The sequence below is a fragment of the Lolium rigidum genome, chromosome 5, assembly GCF_022539505.1.
Source record: "Lolium rigidum isolate FL_2022 chromosome 5, APGP_CSIRO_Lrig_0.1, whole genome shotgun sequence".
NCBI classification, from domain to species: domain Eukaryota; kingdom Viridiplantae; phylum Streptophyta; class Magnoliopsida; order Poales; family Poaceae; genus Lolium; species Lolium rigidum.
The window spans coordinates 20346079-20369789 of NC_061512.1; the positions used below are offsets into that span (position 1 = coordinate 20346079).

Consider the following 23711-nt stretch of genomic DNA (forward strand, 5'->3'; position numbering starts at 1 on the left):
TGTGTTTGAGTGGATTTCTTTGCGCCATTAAATTTCAGTAACCTTGGGTAATGTCCAGAAGTGTTGAGAATGATTGTGTCCTTGCTGAACATGTGAATTTTTGATTATGCACTAACCCTCTAATGAGATTGTTTTGAGTTTGGTGTGAAGGAAGTTTTCAAGGGTCAAGAGAGGAGGATGATATAATGTGATCAAGAAGAGTGAAAAGTCTAAGCTTGGGGATGCCCCCGTGGTTCATCCCTGCATATTTCAAGAAGACTCAAGCGTCTAAGCTTGGGGATGCCCTAGGCATCCCCTTCTTCATCAACAACTTATCAGGTCACCTCTAGTGAAACTATATTTTTATTCCGTCACATCTTATGTGCTTTACTTGGAGCGTCTGTGTGCTTTTATTTTCGTTTTGTTATCTTAGTTCTCTGAATAAATTGGATCCTATCTATCTTGTTTGGGAGAGAGACACGCTCCGCTTTTTCATTTGAATACTCCTATTCTTCACTTATATTTGTTGAGTATTCAGTTTTCGCACTGTGTAGCTTCTAGCTCTTGGTTTTCATGTATCTCTTTTTCAGAGCTATTAGTTATTTTATAGAAAGTACTCTCTTACTTCACTTATATTTGTTTTGAGAGTTTCTTGCTATTTGGTTGGAAACAGAAAATGCTTCATGTGGTAGTTGGTATATTGTCTTGAATAATTTGATACTTGGCAATTGTTTTGAGCTCTCAAGTAGATCATGTTTAAGCTCTTGCATCATGTAGTTTAAACCTATTATTGGAGAACTACCGTAGAGCTTGTTGAAATTTGGTTTGCATGATTGGTCTCTCTAAAGTCTAGATATTTTCTGGTAAAAGTGTTTGAACAACAAGGAAGACGAGTGTAGAGTCTTATAATGCTTGCAATATGTTCTTATGTAAGTTTTGCTGTACCGGTTCATACTTGTGTTTGCTTCAAAAAACCTTGCTAGCCAAAGCCTTGTACTGAGAGGGAATTCTTCTCGTGCATCCAAAACCTTGAGCCAAAAACTATGCCATTTGTGTCCACCATACCTACCTACTATGTGCTATTTCTCTGCCATTCCAAAGTAAATTGCTTGCGTGCTACCTTTAAAATTTCATTCCTTGTCTTTGCAATATATAGCTCATGGGAAAATAGCCTTAAAAACTATTGTGGTGAAGAATGTGTAGCTTATGTATCTTATTTCTTATAAGTTGCTTGTTGACCGGTAACCATGTTTCTGGGGACGCCATCAACTATTACACCTTTGTTGAATATCATGTGAGTTGCTATGCATGTTCGTCTTGTCTGAAGTAAGGGTGATTTATCATGATTAAATGGTTTGAATATGCATATTGTTAGAGAAGAACTTTGGGCCGCCAACCAAAGCCATGTATCATGGTGGAATTTTCAGTTTGGACATTAATCCTCAATCTCTTATGAGAATATTATCTGTTGTTCAATGCTTATGCATTAAAGAGGAGTCCATTATCTGTTTTCTATGTTGTCCCGGTACGGATGTCCTCAAGTTGAGATCTATCAAAAACGAGAAATCAAATGCGATCTATCTCCTTGGACCTTTGTACAGGCGGCATAGAGGTACCCCTTTGTGACACTTGGTTGAAACATATGTAATGCAATGATAATCCATGGAAATCCAAGCTAATTAGGACAAGGTGCGAGCACTATTGGTATTCGATGCATGAGGCTTGCAACTTATAGGATGTCTTATGCATAACACATATGAATTATTACTACCGTTGACAAAATTGTTTCTATGTTTTCAAAATAAAAGCTCTAGCACAAAAATAGTAATACATGCTTCCCTCTGCGAAGGGCCTTTCTTTTACTTTATGTTGAGTCAGTTTTCCTACTTCTTTCTACCTTAGAAGCAAACACTTGTGTCAACTGTGTGCATTGATTCCTACATACTTGCTTATTTGCATTCATCATATTACTTTGTGTTGACAATTATCCATGAGATATACATGTTGAAGTTGAAAGCAACTGCTGAAACTTATACCTTCCTTTGTATTACTTCAAAACTTTCTACTAAGAACTTATTACTTTATGAGTTAACTCCTATGCAAGTTTTATTGATGCTTGTCTTGAAAGTACTATTCATGAAAAGTCTTTGCTATATGATTCAGTTGTTTAGTCATTGTCTTTACCATTGCTTCGAATCACTTCATTCATCTCATATGCTTTACAATAGTATTGATCAAGATTATGATAGTAGCATGTCACTTCAGAAATTATCCTTGTTATCGTTTACCTACTCGAGGGCGAGTAGGAACTAAGCTTGGGGATGCTTGATACGTCTCAAACGTATCTATAATTTCTTATGTTCCATGCTAGTTTTATGACAATACTCACATGTTTTATATACACTTTATATCGTTTTTTATGCATTTTCCGGAACTAACCTATTAACAAGATGCCGAAGTGTCAGTTCCTGTTTTATGCTGTTTTTGGTTTCAGAAATTCTACACGGGAAATATTCTCGGAATTGGACCCCACGAAGATGGAAGTCAATATTTTGCCGAGACGGACCCGGAGAGCCAGAGAAGGGCCGGAGGGGGGCCAAGGGGGCCCCACACCATAGGGGGGCGCAGGCACAACCCTGGCCGCGCCACCATGGTGAGGGAGCCCTGGGACTCCTCCGACTCCGCCCTTTCGCCAATATATTCTGTCCGTCGCGAAAACCCTACCAGAATCAAAGATATTCCACGAAGAGTTCCGTAGCCACCGCCATCGCGAAGCCAAGTTTCGGGGGACAGAATCTCTGTTCCGGCACGCTGCCGGGACGGGGAATTGCCCCCGGAATCATCTCCATCGACACCACCGCCATCTTCACCGCCGTTGCTGCCTCCCATGATGAGGAGGGAGTAGTTCTCCCCCGAGGCTGAGGGCTCTACCGGTAGCTATGTGGTTCATCTCTCTCTCCCATGGTGTGATCTTTATGTGATCAAGAGCTTTGTATCACTATTAATCTATGTGCTACTCTAGTGATGTTATTAAAGTAGTCTATTCCTCCTCCATGATGTAAAGTTGACAGTGTGTGCATCATGTAATACTTGGCGTAGGTTATGATTGTAATCTCTTGTAGATTATGAAGTTAACTATTACTATGATAGTATTGATGTGATATATTCCCCCTTTCATAGATATTGTTGACAGTGTGTATGCTATGTTAGTACTCGGTCTAAATTGCAATGGTATTGTCTTGGATTATGATTTGATGAGGATATCCCTATGAGTGGTGTTTGTCAAGTACTTGATGAATTTTGAGCGGAGCTTTTGTAGCCACTACATGATTAGTGATTCCAATAGGAAAGTAATTCATAGTAGCACAAGTGAAGAGAAGTTATTTATTTATGTGATCATTGTTGAGAGTGTCCACTAGTGAAAGTATGATCCCTAGGCCTTGTTTCTAAGCATTGAAACACCATTTCCAACAAGTTCTGTTACATGTTCGCTTGCTACCATTTTTATTTCAGATTGCAATTACTACTTACAATCATCCATATTACTTGTATTTCACTATCTCTTCGCCGCACTAGTGCACCTATACATCTGACAAGTGTATTAGGTGTGTTGGGGACACAAGAGACTGTTATCACCAAAATTTGACCAAGTCAGAGGTGGGCCGCGATCAAGATGGTCTGAAGATATATATATACATGGAGGAATACGTGGATCGGCCTTTTATGCCAAATTGGGCTTAATTGCCCGTGTATCTGTAACATATTAGATCGTATTTTAGAGATAGAATCTTACTCGTGCGCGGTTTAGTGCACGCCCTCATTAGAAAGTCCCCTGGACTATAAATATGTACCTAGGGTTTATGGAATAAACAACAACTCACGTTCAACCCCAAAACAAACCAATCTCGGCGCATCGCCAACTCCTTCGTCTCGAGGGTTTCTATCGGGTAAGCGACATGTCTGCCTAGATCGCATCTTGCGATCTAGGCAGCACAAGCCCCACGTTGTTCATGCGTTGCTCGTACTCGAAGCGCTTTTGATGGCGAGCAACGTAGTTATCATTAGATGTGTTAGGGTTAGCATTGTTCTTCGTTTAAGCATGCTTACGTAGTGCAACCCTTGCATATCTAGCCGCCCTCACGCCTATCTTAGGTGTGGGGCGGCACCCCGCTTGATCATTATTTAGTAGATCTGATCCGTTACGATTGCTCCTTGTTCTACAAGGATTCGTTTAATATCTGCAATAGTTAGGCCTTACAAAGGGGGGGAGGATCCAGTGGCACGTAGGGTGGCGTTCGCAAGTCCTAAACGGGATGTTCCGAGGATCAACTTCATGTTGGTTTTTTTGTCCTTGTTTAGGATCGGTTTACGAGCACCGTGCGTGGCCGCGAGGCCCAACCTGGAGTAGGATGATCCGATTATGCGGTGAAAACCCTAAATCGTCGTAGATCTCATTAGCTCTATCTTGATCAAGCAGGACCACCAAGTATTCGTGCGCCCCGTACGAATCATGGGTGGATCGGCTCTTTGAGCCGATTCACGGGATAACTCTGAGAGCCGATCGAGGCTCGTATTTAATGTTTACATGTATGCCCCGCAGAAACTAAGCGAGGCATCCCCATCACCTTCCCGACCAGGTATAGGTCGGGTGGCACGCCCTTGCACTTCGCATCGCCGCGTGTGACCGGAAGAGCATTGCGGGCCGTCGCTCGGAGGGGTCTCGGCCAGCCGCAGCTCTAGGCTCTTCCCGGCTCTACGGTGTTGACAAGGCCGCTGCCCGCCGGTGGGTTTTGGCAGTCAACACATTCCGGCACGCCCGGTGGGACAATCGTCTACATCAACCACATCGCCATCTACATCCGAGATGGCGGACGGCACGCCGGTCACCTACGAGGATCCGCCCGACGAGCTCAAGAAGCGAGTACAACGAGATCAAGGCCACCCTCGAAGCCGACCTCATCGGCTCTTTTCAGAGAACCCGTACCCATGGCATCAGATGGAAGGGATTCTCACCGCAAGGTGCGCTCGATGGGATAGACCTCTCTACCCCGTCGGAGGAACGCACCAGGGGTCCGCGGCAGGAGATCAACTACCTGGTGGCTCACTCGCTACACCGCCACTCTGAGAACTTGGTCAACGTGTTGGAGCGTGTCGCTCTGCGCGTGATCCCGGAGATCATGAGCCACCAGTACTCGCCGTCAGGACCAGCTTTCGGGACTCACCAAGGAGAATTGCCATCCCAGTCCCGTCTACCAAGCAGAAGAAAGCCGATGGCGAGACTTCGGCTGATGCGAACGCATTGCTCGTCCTCCCGACGGAGCCCAGTGCTCCAGATTTACACGAGAGGTCTTTGACCCAGCGAGCCGGCGAAGATTATGTTCACCACACGGTTTGCTTGGGTCCAACGACGATCTAACGAACAGCGACCACGTCGGCTACACGAATCCCAACGGAGCTGGCGTGCGAGTACCCGCAAAGCCGATATCTGTAGTTACCAGACAGATTCGGCTCGAGGGAGGCATATGGTCACCACACCAGACAGATGGTAAATGATAGCCGGTGGAAAGTCGGCCAGTAAAAAAAAAACAAAAAGGGGAGAGAAGCAAAACGTTGCAAATGTAGCGATTAACACATCAAGGCCCTACTGAGAAGCAAAATCATCTGTCTATGAAGGCCCTACTGAAGAAACACACCGAGGGCAATGATGGCATCAACACGGATGCGTTCCGCCTCAGCGATCTCAGCCTCGTCATCTGCGTCTTTGCCCGTCACCAGCTGATTGCTCAGGGAACGGATTTCAGCCAGATCGGTCTTCAGATCGGCTGTGAGATTTTTTGCTTCTTCTTCAGAGCGGGCAACAAGGGCCTCCTTGTCTTGGATGAGCTGTTTGGTCACCCTTACCCTCTCTTCAAGGTCCTCCAGCTCCTTGTGCAAGGTCTCGAGTTCGGTGCGGGTGGCAGAAGTATCCGTCTTGGCGTCCAGAGCAGCCTTCTTCTCATTGAGCCGTCGGCACTTCTCGGCAATATCGGCTCTCAGCGGAAGTTGGGAGTGGCGAAGAGTAATCCTTTGGCGAGCTGATTGCACCCGTGACTTAAAGACCGACAGGGGTGACAAGCGGGCCAAAGCTTCACTTGCAGGGTCATAGGGAGATGAGGATGGATATCCTCGAGGATGCCTTTGACTTCTTCGGAATTCTCAATCAGAGCCTCAATAGAGGTAGAGAGCAAGTCCTTGAGGCGCTGGAGCTGGCCACGGACCATGCTGATATCCGGCTCCCCACTGGCCTTGGAAGGAATGGGATCGATGGATGCTGGGTCGAACGTAAGCAAGCTCGAGAGATCACAACCCTGATAAGGCAAACACAGTGAGTTTAACAGGTAACGAGGAACTGATGGAGCCAAAGAGGAGAGACATACCTCTCCCAAGGGAGAAGGAGCAGCCGACGCAGTAACGATCGGCCTTTCTGGGGGCTCGGTTGGATCAACCGCTCGTGCAGCCGCTGGCGTCGGGGCAGCTAGATCCAGGGTAGCGGACGGCCTCGGTACCTCCTCAACATCCCCGCTAGACGTTTCGGCGGCCTACAAGAGGAAGTGGTTAGCCGATCCAAATGATAACGGGACAGCATGAAAGCGTGACCACGAAGATAATTACATTCGAGACCTCCTGGCTTGATGAAGAGGTTGGTGGATTCTTACGAGCCCTTTTGACACAGCGGTGCTTCGTACGTAACCCTGATCTGGTCGGGGCCTGAGGAGCAGGGGTTCCGGTGATCAACCTTTTCTTGGAAGCCGGCGCTGGCGAAGCCGTCTGACTCCGGGTAGTGGACCTTTCGGAATCACCCGAGTTCGTTTCTCCCTGGCTGGTTTCTTCGGCTCCGCTGGAGGATCCTTCAGTAGAGGCCTGTAGGAAAGGATACAAGCGCGTCGTGAACAAATTCTTTGAAAAAAGCGGACGAGCGCCTGCGGGGTCCGAACCAACTTACACGCAAGCTTTCCCGGGCCGGAGCTTTACGCTTCGGGGTTTTCCTGGCCGCTACCTTCCTCACCGCCGTCCTCGCCCGAGTCGAGGCTCGGGGGCAACGGGCCCCGAAGATGCTTTACTCTTGGAAGCCGATTGCGGTGAAATCGGCCGACTCGCATTATAACTTTCTTCGGGGAGGCGAACTCTGGCAGAAGAGAACCACTGGTGCCGGAGGAAGAAAGACGAAAGGGGAGCCATCGGCTTGTGTAGGAGCTGGGCCATCTTGTTGCTGCCAGGAGAAGAGAGTCAGTTCACGGACAATCACCGTAAGGCAGTTACAAGAAATACTTAAGTGACGGTACCTGGTCGGCAGGGGGGTCATATTCGGCGTCAAGCTCCTTCAGCTGCGGTCCTAGTGCCCTCCTGAAGACATGGGTCTTCCACATAGACCACCAAGTTTCAAAACCGTCGGTGGTGAAGGAGAAACGGAGGTCGTGGGGAATTGGTATGGCCAAAGCGTCAAAGAAGGTATAGCACCTTTGGGCGGTGAGGATGTCGAGCAGTTCAGCTCTACTTGCCGTCGGGTGGTGTAGGAAGAAGTGTGGAGGCACTGTCCGAGACCAAGCCGCCGAGCCGCTACTACTCGGTTGATAACACTCATAACCGGGCTTGATGATCCGGTTCGAGGTGCTCATGCCAACAGGGAGAAAGCAAGGACGAATCATGAGGGAGTACAAGTGCTTGTGTGCCGGCGTCATCGGCAAAGTCGTCCAATCGGAAAGAGACGGGGTTTTCAAAATTTGCCGATTCAGTATAAGGGTGGAACAGGGGTTGTCTAAACCCCGGAAGAAAATCTTAAACCACCCTGCTCGCTTCCTTGGGGATCAATCGGCTACCCGGGAGACCATACGGGGCTTGGCCGTAGCTGGTGCATCGAATTTCCTTGCCATTTTCATCCGGAAAGGTGCAGTTGGTCAGCGATGGGAAGTCTGGGATTTGGCTTTGGAAGTATAGTTGGGCCCACAGTTGGATGAACCACCAGGGGCCGCCAGTTTTAACTGTCTTGCGAGTGAACAGTTTGACAGACATCAGTTGAAGGGATCGATAAATCTCTCCAAGGAATAGCTTGCCTAGACCAAGTTGGGTGCCTTTAGCGAGTTCATAGGCCGAGGAGAGGTAATTCTTGGTAGGAGCAAGTGACGGACCACGTAATATGAAGTGCTCCAACCAGAAATTCAAAAAGGCTGTGTGCTCCCTCTCCGTCACGGGGCCTTTGGTTTTCATATAACGATTGAGATAGGCACCCCAAGCTGGTACACTCTTTTTTAGAGGAGAGAGTGAAAGGGACCTTTGGCAGCTTGAATGCGAAGGGCTGGGAGATGCAATGTCTAGCCCCGTGATCATGGCCACATCCGAGCAGGGTCGGAGTCATAGGACCATGACCAAACATGAAACAGTTCAAGTGCGTCAGACCAGAAGTAGCCGATGGTTTTCAAGATGTTCTCATTCTTCTCGAGAGGAGACAGCGATAATGACAGGGCATCGGCTATTCCTATGGTTTCCCAAGTGGCATAGTGGGATTTTGATACCCTACTGTACCATGCCACCCAACCTTCAGGGGGATTGGGCCAGGCTCGCAGGCAGTCGGCCCAGGAAGTCAGATCTAGGTTTTGGCTCACAAAGGGGATTCTGTTAGCTTCGCATGAGATTAACGAGGCGGGGCTCTCAGAAGAACGAGGACCGAGGCACATCGAATTTGCGAGAGAAGGATGTGGCAGAAGAATGTCTGAAACCTAAATTAGTGGCGGAGCGAGGCATTAATTCAGGTGTTTGATTAATCCCGCGTCAAAGTCAAACGGCGAGAGGAGGTTGAGGATTACCTTCAGTCCGGAAACCGTGGTATCGGTGTTAGCTGATTCCGCCATGGGATGCGTTGAAGGAATTGGAAGCCGCGCGGTCGAGATCTGTGTAGGGGGTGGTGGATTGGAACCGCTCAGGCGACGATTTGGGGATCTGACTCTGTCTTTGCAGATGGAGGTCGCGGGTTACCGTTTGGAAGGATGGCTAGCTCAACGTTACCCGGTGTGTTTATGAGAGAGACCGATGCGGCGCCATCGGTTTCCTTTTAGAAGATCGTGTGACTTCGACTATCGGCAAAACGGCTGGGCTGGAAACGCTTCTTCAGTATTAAAAGAGGGTTTTTAATAAAGAGCCGATTGCTCAAGGAGAGCCGATTGTTTGCATACCACTGATGCCATGTTACTAATCCTCGCTGCCTTCATTATCGGCATCATGGCTCCTCACTGCAAAATATGGAGAGACAAGAGATACTGCAACGGTGATGCCACGACATGACCCGACGAGAGAAGAACATGATGATTTTGGAAATGATATTTCCAAAACCAGGGGGCATGTGTTATCACCAGAATTTGACCAAGTCAGAGGTGGGCCGCGATCAAGATGGTCTGAAGATATATATATACATGGAGGAATACGTGGATCGGCCTTTTATGCCAAATTGGGCTTAATTGCCCGTGTATCTGTAACATATTAGATCGTATTTTAGAGATAGAATCTTACTCGTGCGCGGTTTAGTGCACGCCCTCATTAGAAAGTCCCCTGGACTATAAATATGTACCTAGGGTTTATGGAATAAACAACAACTCACGTTCAACCCCAAAACAAACCAATCTCGGCGCATCGCCAACTCCTTCGTCTCGAGGGTTTCTATCGGGTAGCGACATGTCGCCTAGATCGCATCTTGCGATCTAGGCAGCACAAGCCCCACGTTGTTCATGCGTTGCTCGTACTCGAAGCGCTTTTGATGGCGAGCAACGTAGTTATCATTAGATGTGTTAGGGTTAGCATTGTTCTTCGTTTAAGCATGCTTACGTAGTGCAACCCTTGCATATCTAGCCGCCCTCACGCCTATCTTAGGTGTGGGGCGGCACCCCGCTTGATCATTATTTAGTAGATCTGATCCGTTACGATTGCTCCTTGTTCTACAAGGATTCGTTTAATATCCGCAATAGTTAGGCCTTACGAAGGGGGAGGATCCAGTGGCACGTAGGGTGGCGTTCGCAAGTCCTAAACGGGATGTTCCGAGGATCAACTTCATGTTGGTTTTTTTGGCCTTGTTTAGGATCGGTTTACGAGCACCGTGCGTGGCCGCGAGGCCCAACCTGGAGTAGGATGATCCGATTATGCGGTGAAAACCCTAAATCGTCGTAGATCTCATTAGCTCTATCTTGATCAAGCAGGACCACCAAGTATTCGTGCGCCCCGTACGAATCATGGGTGGATCGGCTCTTTGAGCCGATTCACAGGATAACCTGAGAGCCGATCGAGGCTCGTATTTAATGTTTACATGTATGCCCTGCAGAAACTAAGCGAGGCATCCCCATCACCTTCCCGACCAGGTATAGGTCGGGTGGCACGCCCTTGCACTTCGCATCGCCGCGTGTGACCAGAAGAGCATTGCGGGCCGTCGCTCGGAGGGGTCTCGGCCAGCCGCAGCTCTAGGCTCTTCCCGGCTCTACGGTGTTGACAAGGCCGCTGCCCGCCGGTGGGTTTTGGCAGTCAACGAGACTTCTTGTATCTTAATTGCGGGGTTGCTTGAGAGGGATATCTTTGACCTCTACCTCCCTGAGTTCGATAAACCTTGGGTGATTCACTTAAGGGAAACTTGCTGCTGTTCTACAAACCTCTGCTCTTGGAGGCCCAACACTGTCTACAGGAATAGAAGCGTGCATAGACATCATTATTGCACTTATTATATTACTTTGTGTTGACAATTATCCATGAGATATGCATGTTGAAGTTGAAAGCAATTGCTGAAACTTAAATCTTCCTTTGTGTTGCTTCAAAACATTTCATTAAAAATCTATTGCTTTATGAGTTAACTCTCATGCAAGACTTTTTGATGCTTGTCTTGAAAGTACTATTCATGAAAAGTTTTTGCTATATGATTCAGTTGTTTAGTCATTATCTTTTTGTTAGCAAACTATAGACCATTGCTTTGAGTCACTTCATTCATCTCATATGCTTTACAATAGTATTGATCAAGATTATGTTGGTAGCATGTCACTTCAGAAATTATTCTTTTTATCGTTTACCTACTCGAGGGCGAGTAGGAACTAAACTTGGGGATGCTTGATACGTCTCCAACGTATCTATAATTTCTTATGTTCCATGCTAGTTTTATGCTAATAGCTACATGTTTTATATGCACTTTATATCATATTATGGTATTTATTGGACTAACCTATTAACAAGATGCCACAGTGCTAGTTTCTGTTTATTATGTCTGTTTATTGCAGAAAAGGCCCAAAAACCAAAGTGCTCGGAAAAATCCAAAAAAATTACAGAAATTCTATTTCTCCAGAAGACCCACGGAGCCAGAAGGGCTAGGCCAGAGGAGGCCCACGGCCTCCTCCCCATCAGCTGGCGCGGCCAGGGGGGGCGGCGCCGCCCTATGGGGTGGGCCCCTCGGGCACCCCCTCGCGCCGCTCTTTCGCCTATATTAAGCTCCTGCCCTGAAAACCCTAGGGGGATGGACGATTTCTCCAGAAGAGTTCCGTAGCTCCGCCGCCACCAAAAACCCTAATTCGGGGGACAGAAGTCTCTGTTTCGGCACCCTGCCGGGATGGGGAATTGCCCCCGGAGCCATCTCCATCGACTCCATCGCCATCTTCATCGTTGTTGTTGTCTCCCATGATGAGGAGGGAGTAGTTCTCCCCCGGGGCTGAGGGCTTTACCGGTAGCTATGTGGTTCATCTCTCTCTCCCATGGTGTGATCTTTATGTGATCATGAGCTTTGTAATCTAGTTGAATATGTAGATGTTACTCTTGTCTATTATGCACTCTAGAGTTTACTTTAATATGAACTCCGGAGTCACTCTCCACGGTGTGATGGTGACGAGTGTGCGCATCGTGTGTGATTCCTTTATGACGTTGTGGAGCTTGTTTACTCCGGCTTGAGGTGTGCTTTTGCATCCCTACACAATGAATGGTGTTTGTTATCCAACAAGAGAGTGTTTGAGAGTAGCATTTATTTATTCAGTTATGTGATCATTGTTGAGAGTGTCCACTAGTGAAAGTATGATCCCTAGGCCTTGTTTCTAAGCACTGAAACACCGTTTCCAACAAGTTCTGCTACATGTTCGCTTGCTGCCATTTTTATTTCAGATTGCAATTACTACTTATAATCATCCATATTACTTGTATTTCACTATCTCTTCGCCGAACTAGTGCACCTATACATCTGACAAGTATATTACGTGTGTTGGGGACACAAGAGACTTCTTGTATCTTAATTGCGGGGTTGCTTGAGAGGGATATCTTTGACCTCTACCTCCCGAGTTCGATAAACCTTGGGTGATTCACTTAAGGGAAACTTGCTGCTGTTCTACAAACCTCTGCTCTTGGAGGCCCAACACTGTCTACAGGAATAGAAGCGTGCGTACACATCAAGCTATTTTCTAGCGCCGTTGTCGGGGAGGTAAGGTAAAAGGTATTCACATCCTCCGACTACTAAGATATTTCCTAGCACTGTTGCCGGTGTGTGAGTGCTCGAAGCTATTTCCTTTAGATTCTGCAATTATATCTTTTTGTTTCTTGTTTTTATTTCACTAGTTAGGCTTAATGGAAAACAACAACAAAATTAGAGATCTTTATGAAATTTATATTGAATTAGGACATGATGCTTTTGAAGAGAAAATTTAAAAACCTATGGAAGTTTGTCTGCATAATAGTGGTAGTAATGTTATTAGTATAAATTCTTTGAACACCATTATTTTTAATGCTATGGAAAAACCCAACCTTGGGGAAGCTAGTTTATATAAAAATAATCTTTTTTGCTCCTCAGCTTTGGATGAAGTATTTTGCCTTGATAATGCTTTGTCTCCAATATGTAGCAGAACTTGTTGAAAACGGTGTGTTGGGGACACAAGAGACTTCTTGTATCTTAATTGCAGGGTTGCTTGAGAGGGATATCTTTGACCTCTACCTCCCTGAGTTCGATAAATCTTGGGTGATTCACTTAAGGGAAACTTGCTGTTGTTCTACAAACCTCTGCTCTTGGAGGCCCAACACTGTCTACAGGAATAGAAGCGTGCGTAGACATCACTGCCCCACGCGCACCCGACAACGTCGAGCTCCTCCTCATATGGCGTCGTCGCCCGGCCAACCTTTCGGCCTGTTGTGCGCCACCAACAGGGGCTGGTTTGTGCCGACGGGTTTGCGTGGCGCGTTAGGGTTTTGGTCGTCGTGGGGGTTGCGGGCAGGATTTGTATCCAAAGTTTGTGGGTGGGGATTTCTCGGTGGCCGCCGCTGCCGGCCACGGCGACGTCCATGGATGTTGCTTTTCTCCTTGGAGACTTGGCCATGATGCCCATCCACATGTTGATTGCCTGCTACCTGTGAGCACTATCTGCTGCCTACTATCTTGGTTAATTTATGTGTTCCTCCTTGGACTCTGGGTTGGGGTTGCCTTGCGTCATCAAGCTAGCTCGGCTTCTTCTAAGCGGTGGTCTTCCTAGTTTGTGTGGCTGCTCTTGAGCCTAGGGAGGTTGTCGGATGTGGTGCCTTGCCACAGGGAGGCACCAGTGTTTTTCACTAGCCGGTGGCCATCTTGGTTTCGAAGGCAATGCCATAGGTGGTGCTTGGAGTGGGTGTTGGAGCATCCGCGAAAGCCCTGCCTGACCTTGTTCTATGCTGGAAACGACGATGCTTTCGAGCGTCGTTTTCCTTCCTGAAGGCATTGTCATGATGCTCCCCCCCCCCCCCCCTCGAACCTGGAATCTCGCTCATTCAATGGTGCAGTTAGCCGGTGCCCTGATTTGGTGCTGCTTCTTGGAGTGGTGTCTTGGCGCTTGAAGTTTCAGGTCAAGCCGCCAGTGTTCAGCTGAAGACTCGGGCCTATATGTTACAAGTAGAGGGTCTGCTTGTTCTTTTCTAGTTCTTCAGCTTTTCGCACCATGTGATTGTATTTCTAGCTGGTATCCCCAACCTTTTCAGTTTCTTCTCTCTTTTTTCAATTTATTTTATCGTTGTAATCATAGCCGGTTGTTGGCTTTGCTAATTCAAAGCTGGGCTCATGGAGCCTTCCGTTTAAAGGAAAAAACATGTATCTAGGCACAAGATTGTAAAACACCTAGATCTCCCTAGTGTGGATCTATGGTGTGATGGACAAGGTGGAGGATCTGATGAAGAGCCTTAAGCTGTCCGAGACGGAGAGTAGGGGCCTCAAGATTGGGTGGACTGATGGGAAGAAGATTAGATCGGTGGATCATGAGGCTATAGCAAAACTCTTGTTTGACAGACTGGCTACTCTGAGGCTAGGGTGGTTAAGTTTTTCGTGTGACAAAGCTTTACTTTCCGTATCTTGTCAGGCTTGAAACCTTCCATAGGTATGTTGCATACGTAGAGCTGTCTCTTGTTTGGGATGCCCAAAAACCGAAGAGCAGTGCGTCGAGCTCGTCGTTGATGTGGCCGGCTCAATGCAGGCGGTAGGCACCATCAGAGTGGAGCAATACTTTTCTTGCTTCAAATTGCAGTGCCCGTGCAGATGATTCAATGAAATTGCTTTGTGGTTTGACACATACAGATTTACTAAATCGGCAACCCTCAACCATGTCCTCTGAATGTGCAGCCGCTCCTCAACCGAATCCTCCCGATCCATCCTTCTTCTCTCTTGTGGCCTCCCGATACTTCGTTTCTGGCCTCCCTCAACCGAATCGTATCAATCGTGCGGCCAATCCTCGCTCAAAAGTCAAAACTCAAAACACCAAAATCAGCTACTAAGATGTCAAGTGTTCCCATCTGGAGCACCAATGGACGGTCCCAATCACCATGCCATACCATACGGCGAGTGCCATGACATATCTCCATGACGAGCTCGCCACTCCTTCGAGCTGGACACACACTCGCTGCCGCTGTTTCACTCTCCCAATCCTTGTTTTCTCAGCTTCTACCAAATCCTCTAAAAGTGCAGCCGCTCCTCCTCAAACCAGTAACTCAATCGTCAAATCTTCCCCGTCTGTAGCACCAATGAGCGGACCAAATCGCCATGCCGCGCGCGAGTCCGACACGGGGACTGCCATGGCGTATCTCCATGACGCACGCGCGCGCACACCGGCGTCGAGCCGGCACTGTCGCTGCCCGCTAAGGTGCAGCAGCAGGGCCTCCTCACCGCTCCTCTGCTGACGTCCCGCGGTGGATTAGGAGAGCAGGGAGGCTGATTGACCTAGGTGGAGACAATGGAGGAACCAGCGACAACGGCCATGCTGTCGGCGGCGGCGCGCCGGCGACGACAACATGCGCGCAGAGGTGCTACACCCGCCATGAGAGAACACCGCCACGGGGACTATGAGCTCGGGGACGTCGACGATGCGAGTCTTCGCCCCTGAGCAGCTTGGGTGGTCGGCTGGTTCGCCATCGTCCTCTCGCCTCGATCTGGGATTCTGGGGAGACAATCGAGCTCCAACTGCGGACGGGAGGAGATTTTCGACGAACAGGAGACATCGGAAAGGGAACGGGCCACGTGGGCCTGGAACGGGCCTTCCTCAGCCGAGTTTTTCGGAGGCCTTTTAGGGCCGGTGCGGAGCCGATTATTCGCTCGGGAGTTTAGTACCGTACCGAAAGTTTAGAGAAAACGTGACCAGTTTATAAGACGAAATCACGCAAACGCTATCGCCACCACGGGAAGGTGCACGGCTGTCAGCTGCGAAAGATGCCAAAGAGCACAAAAAAAAGAGGCACAGCCCAGCCGTGATCACGCACAGATACTGTGTTCGCATGGCGAATTATAAATGCAGTGAAAAGATCTTCCCCGAGAGCGGGATGCACAGTCGTAAAAAAAAAAAGCGCACTTGCATCTTCCTGTGGTGGCATGCCCTAGACATTAGGGCCTGGCTTTTTGTTTCATGCAAGTTTTCTTTTTTTTTTCCTAAATAGAACAAATAGGATAACAGAAACATCAAATGTTCAGTCTGCAAACCATCATGTCGGCATAACATGTTATACAGGTTATATCGCTGTATTCTCCACTACACTGAAACATTCCACATATCTGTAGCACGCATTGCGTCACTAGATCAAAACACGTGGTAACACCCAAAGAAAAACGATTTAGCTATTCAGATTGCAGAATGAACCTTGACGGACAAAATTGCTACGATTGGTACATTGACACCTTCTAAATATGATCACTACGAAAAGAGCACTTACGATCCCCACCAGGTGCATGGTTTTCTCTAACCTGACACCAGGGTCAGAGCCAGTTTCAGAACATCTGTCAATGCCAACCTCCACCAGGAGCATGTTTTCTTCATGTTCAGTTTCTTTTGTGCATTGACATTTGCAACCAGCAAGTATACCATTATACCATTGGACAAAGCTTCAGTTCTTCTCACTCGTTTGAGACAGGTCTCTTCTCCAGCAATGATGCCAAGAAAGCAGAACATAGTTTCGTGAGAGGCGGAAGAACATGAGATGATCCGGTGAATATAGTTTCCCAAGGTCTCTCTGACGGGATAAATGGAATATCCGAAACCTCTTTCTTCAGCTCCAGTTTTGGAAGCTCTCCGTAGATAGAAGCATAACCGATTCGTGCTGCAACGACACAGAAGAGCATAAGTACAATTTCTACAGGTTCTAGGGCGGCAAAAAATATTGCTTTCACCATGCACAAAGTAATGATTTTCGGAAAGAGACTAGGTATGATGGTCATGTCAACAAGAGAAGAGTTGTCAACTTGTCATATGATATTCAAGTACCATATAAACCTTCCCACTAGAAAATACAGATTATAAATATGAGCAAGTTAAAACAATGAACAACAAAGCCGTACAACTAACTCACCAGGTTCATCGGCTTGGATATTTTTCTGTGTGTGCTTGCTAATTTGTGACACCTCATTGTTCCGGGGATCAAAGATAACATACTCGTGTGAACCATTCACATAAACCAGCAATGAAGCTTCTTCACCTCTAGTGGCATTGGTGTCTGCATCCATCGAGGAATCATCCTTCACAAAAGCAATGCTACCGCCTTTAGCCTGAAACGAGAAAGTAATCAGAGTTCTGCATCAATACACGCATTGGTCATTTTTCCCTTCAAGAGGCAGATGCCTACAGTGGAGAAGAAACCAAACCCAAAAAAAAAAACAGAAACTAAACTACAGATGGGCTGTTTGTGGTTAGAGGAACCAGACGGTTAATGGACAATTTAATGCTAACCACGAACACAACCCACTTGTTCGATTTAACTAATAGAATGGATGGTTAAGGGCCACCTCAACTCTCATAAGCCTAGACAAAAAAAAATGGCATGGCCCATCCCGCAAAATCAGGACCACAACCCATCCTCTAGGATGAGGTGGTCTCTTGAGCCTTAAGAACTTCTGAACTTATAACAGCATGCATTGCAAAATTACAAATTCTTAAAATGGACAACAAAAATAAATCACTTGCATAGTCTTATCTATATTGCACTTCAAAACTAGCTGGTCATGAGATATAATAATAGAGCATACCTTCTTTACAGAAAAGGACGACACCGGGCTCGAATTTTCTGCATCAAATAACAGTATTACACCATCTTGCTCTGCTGGTGTTCCTCCTTCATGGCAGCTTAGAAGAGAAAGAACCGCAAATTCACTCTTATTGGACGAACAACATGCAGCTGTCAAAAGCACAAACATGAAAACTGGATTACAAATGCTAGCTTGTCAAAGGACATGGAAGCTGGCTGTCAAAGCAATCTCTATCATTACTGCCTGCAACCGTTGTCACATTGGTACGGAGAACCGGGCTAGAACAAGGACAGCTGCAGTAATCATAGGACGCTATTTCACTCCATATGAGCAAGTGCGAAATACTATTCAATCGTGAACCACATCCGCTTCCAGTATTACACTGGAGCTGAGTTACTTGAACCATCATTTGATAGCCCTTGAAGATGGTCAAACTTATCTGAATGGTAATACTGGGCCTACTTAAGGAGTTATAGTCGTGCAACCAATAATAGCGGATCAAAGATTCAGAGCTCCATTAATTGGGTTGCCAAATACAGGAAGCATAATAAGTAATAACAAATGTAAAGCATTCATCATGAGCTACATGCTATTTTCAAGAAAGTGGTATCATAGTTTTGTACCTTCTGCAGAAAGGGTGTAAGACCACTGCATGGAAAGATTTGACGCATTCCACACTGCAACCTGTGGTATTGAACTCTGAGATAGCGACATCAAATATGTCGACGTGCCAATGAAAGAAAGTTTGGTAATGGGCTGCACATGAAATGTACGAAATATCAGAACACTACTGTAAGTATAATGGCCAAAGTACAACATGAGGGATAGTAAAATACCGATAGTGCTTCTGCAATCACACCAACAAGTGCATTATTATCAGGGTCCCACAATGTAATGACGCTCTCAGCTGCAACAGCAAGAACAGATCCATCGCCTGAGAAGGCTGCAGCTGTCATAGGTTTCTTCCTGCAAAATTTTAATTATTCAGCACATCATCTGCCAAAAAACAAATGAAATGATCGCTCTATAAATCATGATGATACAGGTCAGCAGATAGCTACAGTAAATAGGTCATCAGATAGCTACAGTAAATAAATAGGTTAGCAGATAGCTACAGTAAATACAATCATAACCATTTAATATAAACAGGTATTGCTTAGAGGAAATAGTAGTCAACTCACTTGTATGAGCCAACTGATTGGCACCTCCAACCAGATTGACTTTTTCCCTCTCTTGATTGTAAAGACGAACTTTGGACCCATACCTACAGGTCAAAATATACTCAGGGAAAGAGGGAGAGAATTAAATAGGGTATCATCCACAAAGCTGACACGACATGCACACCTTGAAGTTGCCGCCAAAAGAGGAGCTCACAGCCATGTTTTTTCCTGGGCGGAAAGCAATAGCAGAGATCCCAGCATCACTTTGGAAGATCAAATATACGAGTCAGAGAACATAGTAAAAATTGTGCAGTAACACTATATATCACTGCCTGAAATTATCATGTGCCAACCTGTGAGGCTCATAAATGACAGTGGACAAATGAAACTGTCCGGCACGAGACCCATGGTTCCAAAATTTTAGTGTAATAAGGCCACCTAATTCTTCTTCAGGAAGCTTGACATCCACAGTGCACATAAACTCACCACCAATGGACAATGAAACTAAGGAAATGGACATCTATGGTAAGGAAAAAAGAAACACATGTCAAATTATGAATACCAAGCATTAAGTGATCACTTGTTCAGGCACAGCATGTAGAGAATAGTATACCAGAGATCACAATAAAAGAAATCTATGATAGTAAATATGACAGGAAGTGTGTCAAATATATTAGTACAGTATATTTAGAGGATTACAGCAGAATATTTGGTGCTTTCAAATATTATCAAATGAACAAGATGCAACATAACCACGAGAAGAAAAATGACAAAAACAAAATTAAATAAAGGATATCACGAAGATAACTTAAGGGATTAAACACTGGCAGTATGGGAGAAAGGTATCACACCGTAATATCATCAACAGGCTGAAAGTTCCTCTCACAAACTTGCACCTGATGAGGTTAACGATATTGGGGTCAATCCTATTAGAAAATTTGCACGCATAAAATCTCTTCAAGTTGATTGTCTTACCTCTGAAACCTCAGTGTTTTCAAACAAACTGTAGAACTGTATGCAGTAATCTTCCGTTGGTATAGCAACAAGGCCATTAGTGCAATCAAATTCACACACATCTCGTCTACGTAGGTCTGGCGAAGCAATAGGAAGCTGGGAAAATAAACACAGACAATATAACCATAAGGTTTAAGCATATTGAATCATTAACAGAAAAAGGGTAACCAAAAAACTAGCGATCCCATCTGCTGAACGGCAGAACTGCGGATTTTGATTTACAAACCTTAATTCCAGAAATGGTCTTCAGGACCTCCATATTCGGCATTTTCAGAAGATGAACTTGGTTACTTGTACATGACACCTGAAATAACAAGTTCCACAGTAACTCAAACAATGAGTCAAAAAAATGGTAACAGAACAAAAATGTAACTTGGAAAAGAGGCTTGGCTGTCCAATTGCAAATGACAAATGCTGTCAGCCTCACTATCAATCATCATCCCATTCAAACTTACAAGTAAATACAGTTCGCCTTTACATAACAAAGTGAAAGCTTGATGGATTTACTTTAGTCATTCAGTTCGAATTACATCACCTAATTAGTTCTTAATATGAAGCAGTACCAGCCTGGATTCATGAACCTGCATCCTCCAAAAGTAAATATTACTTGCGCAAAGAAGCATTGGTGAACCAACCATCTACAACTACTGCTTCAATATCTTCTACTGATGTGACAGGAACCACCTGATACTTCACAGGTGCACAACATTTTCTCATTGGTTTGTTTGGTATGACCAGACAGGGACCAGACAAACTTATTTCAGGATCAAAGCTGGAGAGGCCCAGATCCGCTTCACTTCGGACCTGTCTTCTCTCCAACTTCATCTGACTAGCAAACTTTGTTTTTGGTGAAGAGAGGGGCATGTGCTCCGCAGTGGTAATACTGCACTAAAGTCGGAGTGGTCAGGTCATTAGTGCAATGGGTGACGACGTTGTTGCAGCTGGCAATGTCAGTGAGGGGTGTGCTTTGTTTGCGTGTGCTGTGCTAGGTCAGCTTTGCTAGTTTCTGACCTAGATTAGCAAGATAGCTTGCACAATGAAATTAATCAAGCTTGTAAGGTTTTCTGGCTCGGTTTTCCTCATAAGCAGGGCTAATTCCCTTCTACTTTATGAACTACAGGAGCACCCTGTCCTCTTACAAGGAGGTTTGACAAAACACAGGTTTTCTGGCCCAGTTTTCCTCATAAGCAGGGCTGAAATTCCCTTCTACTTTATGAACTACAGGAGCACCCTGTCCTCTTACAAGGAGGTTTGACAAAACACAGGTTTTCTGGCCCAGTTTTCCTTATAAGCAGGGCTGAAATTCCCTTCTACTTTATGAACTACAGGAGCACCTAGGTTTGACAAAACACAGGTTACAAACTCAACAATATTAAACAGACACGATGCAGAGCCAGTTAGTGACTAAAGCATAACTATAGGTGCAGCAGTGTTGCTCGGTACAAATTTAGCAGCACTACACTAAAAGGAGGGAAAGCAGGTTTATGTGTCCAAACTATAAAACATAAGGAAACTGGCAATCCAACAAAACTTTATGAAATCGGGCACACTGACACCATATGGATGTTCACATATTTCATGCCAGGTCCAGGTGTGCCTACTAGGAATCTGATGGTCGTATTTTGTACATTTTCGTGCTACTACAACCAAGAAAGGGATAAAAAATTAAGTATATCTACAAATATGAGACAAACTAAACTTCCATCATATATAATTATTACAACATGCTAGAATACTGGATTCAGAGACCTTCATAAATCAACAAATAAATTTTCTGCAGATAAATAATAAGTCTCAGGTTCTTGTAAGTACACCAAATATAATGCAGGAGGTAAAAGAAGTAATACTTACACAGGAAATGGAAGAGTCTGGAGAATCTACAAAGAACATAAGAGGAGATCCTAGACGTGGCTTGTACCTTCTCTTCCCACTATCAAGGTGCCATACAACAATAACCCCCTCCATACCACCTACAAGACAATAAGCTCGTCAGCGAAATTATAAAACTAGACAACAAGATCAACATACAGAGAAGACTAACATATAGCATAAAACGATGTACACACAGAGTAAATGCATCAGTAAGTAAGACCTGAGAACAAGTAAGCCCCATCCGAAGCAAATTTGAGGAACTTCACTTCGCTAGAATGCCAATGCAACGTAGTGCAAGTATCTGCATCGTCCTGACCCCTCACGCCATCCCTATCATCATCTGCCGCGCCAGCAGTTCCAGAAAACTTCGCCTTCCCAAAAGCTCTCCAAATCAAGATCCTCCCCGTGGAGTCACCGCCAGCCACAATCCTCTCAGTTGGATGGAAGGCCAGCGTGGTCAGGTTCTTCGTGTGAGAAAGCTTAATTTTCCTGATCTTCTCGGGCTTGAAACCCTCCGTGGGTACGCTCCATATGTAGAGCTGCCTCTTGTTCGCAATGCCCAGAAATTCCCCGGAAACGCTCGCGACAATCTTCTCTGGCTTGCGCGTCTGTTTCCATCGAAGTAAATAATGTCATGATGAATTTTACAAATTGCAAAAGTTCTCACAGGAACAAGGGAATGTGTAATTAAAAGCTGAGAACCTCACCTCAGCCAGTAGACAGCCCACTTGGCGCCCTTTGGTCAAGTCATAGATCCTGACCTGCCCGCGCAACGCTTTCTTCTTATCGGCTGCCTTGCTCGTGTCTTCCACGGAGACGAATGCGAGAGGGGTGTGCACCTCTGTTGATTTCACTGTCCTGGTTATGTTGGGAATCACCTGCACTCAGACACAGGCACGAGACATTAGTCCCATTAACCTCGGCAGCAACCCGACAGGCCCGTACGAGCGGCGACTCACCATGGAGTGGACCGGGAGGCCGACGTGGACCTTGCGCACGAGCTCGGCCGCCGCGAAGTCCCAGCAGATGAGGTCCCCGTCGAGCCCCGCCGTCCAGCAGTAGGTGGCGAGCTTGGCGACGCTGGCTGGCGGCGGCACCACCACGACGGCCGTGACGTCCGCCTCGTGCCCCTCCAGCTCCGACACCTGCGGCGGAACACAGCGAGTCAGGCGCGGCGCAAGGCGAAGGTGAGGCGGGTGGGTGAGGGTTAGTTTGCGGTTACCAGCATGCCGGTGGAGGTGCTGAAGACGGAGACGGAGCGGCCGGAGCAGACGAGGAGGAGGCGGCCGTCGGCGGAGAAGGCCGGCGGCGCCGCGACGTAGCTCTGTCCACCGGTGATCATGGCCGGCGGCGCCGAGGAGTTTGGCTAGGGTTTTGGGGCCGGCGAGGAAATGGGGGCGGCGGAGGGCGGCGAGACGGCGGGGAGGAGAGGAGGAGGTAGGGTTTTGGTTGGGTTTGGGGCAGGCAGGGCAAAGAGGACGGTTTCCGCGGGTTGACGGGTCGTGCCCGCTTTCAGGTTTGGGCTTTTGGGCTGGAACGAGTGGGCTGGGCCGTATTTAAGCAAGCGTGGCAAGGCCCATTCAGGCTACTCGTAGAAGAACAGCAGCATTAGCAAGAGGGCCAGGCCACCCCAAAAGGTCCATACATGAATATACAGACTGTTCTGCTAGTACAAAAAATGAATATACAGACGGCTATAATGTCTGAAGGAAAAAAAAAATTACACATGTTCATTCTACTCATATTTTACTCAATCTGCGATCTGAATATACAGGACTCCAGCTAAGTGCCGTAAGCCATCTGAATTTTTAGCATACAGCATGGTGGATCCCCGAGTTAGCTAGCTCTGACTGAATAAAAAAAAAATCGCCTTGTACAGCTCACGATTGGATCAAAGCATGTTGTCAGGACATGACAATCACAGGCTTAAACATGATGAATCGGGGACTTTCCTGAACTCTGCATCAACAAAACGGAATGCTCTGCTAGCCTAAGTACACTGGTTCAGCCACTCATTGTGACTGTAATAATGGTATCCCAGAATCACATGGCTGCAACATGCTTGGTGCTCACTACTAGTATCTGCTAAGCCCGCAGTGACAAAAGCAATAGGATCTGAGTTAAGTTCTGCAAAACCCCACTCTCGCTCCTCATCTGTGCTGTATCATGGTCTTGAGCGCCTGAGGTGCATC

The 23711-nt window shown here is 46.5% G+C and overlaps 1 protein-coding gene across 1 annotated transcript; it reads right to left on the bottom strand.

The window, feature by feature from the left end:
• Positions 1–16206: 16206 nt before the first annotated feature.
• Positions 16207–22861, bottom strand: LOC124653054 (WD repeat-containing protein 75). Its single transcript, XM_047192109.1, has 16 exons — positions 22742–22861; positions 22479–22664; positions 22227–22397; positions 21740–22127; positions 21499–21617; positions 19874–19951; positions 19609–19743; positions 19485–19529; positions 18987–19153; positions 18818–18896; positions 18655–18737; positions 18310–18439; positions 18097–18229; positions 17474–17622; positions 16801–16996; positions 16207–16551 (listed from the first exon to the last, which is right to left on the bottom strand). Exons 1-16 carry the CDS (start codon positions 22859–22861, stop codon positions 16349–16351), a joined length of 2382 nt encoding a protein of 793 aa, XP_047048065.1. The 3' UTR covers positions 16207–16348.
• Between the last annotated feature and the right edge of the window lie 850 nt (positions 22862–23711).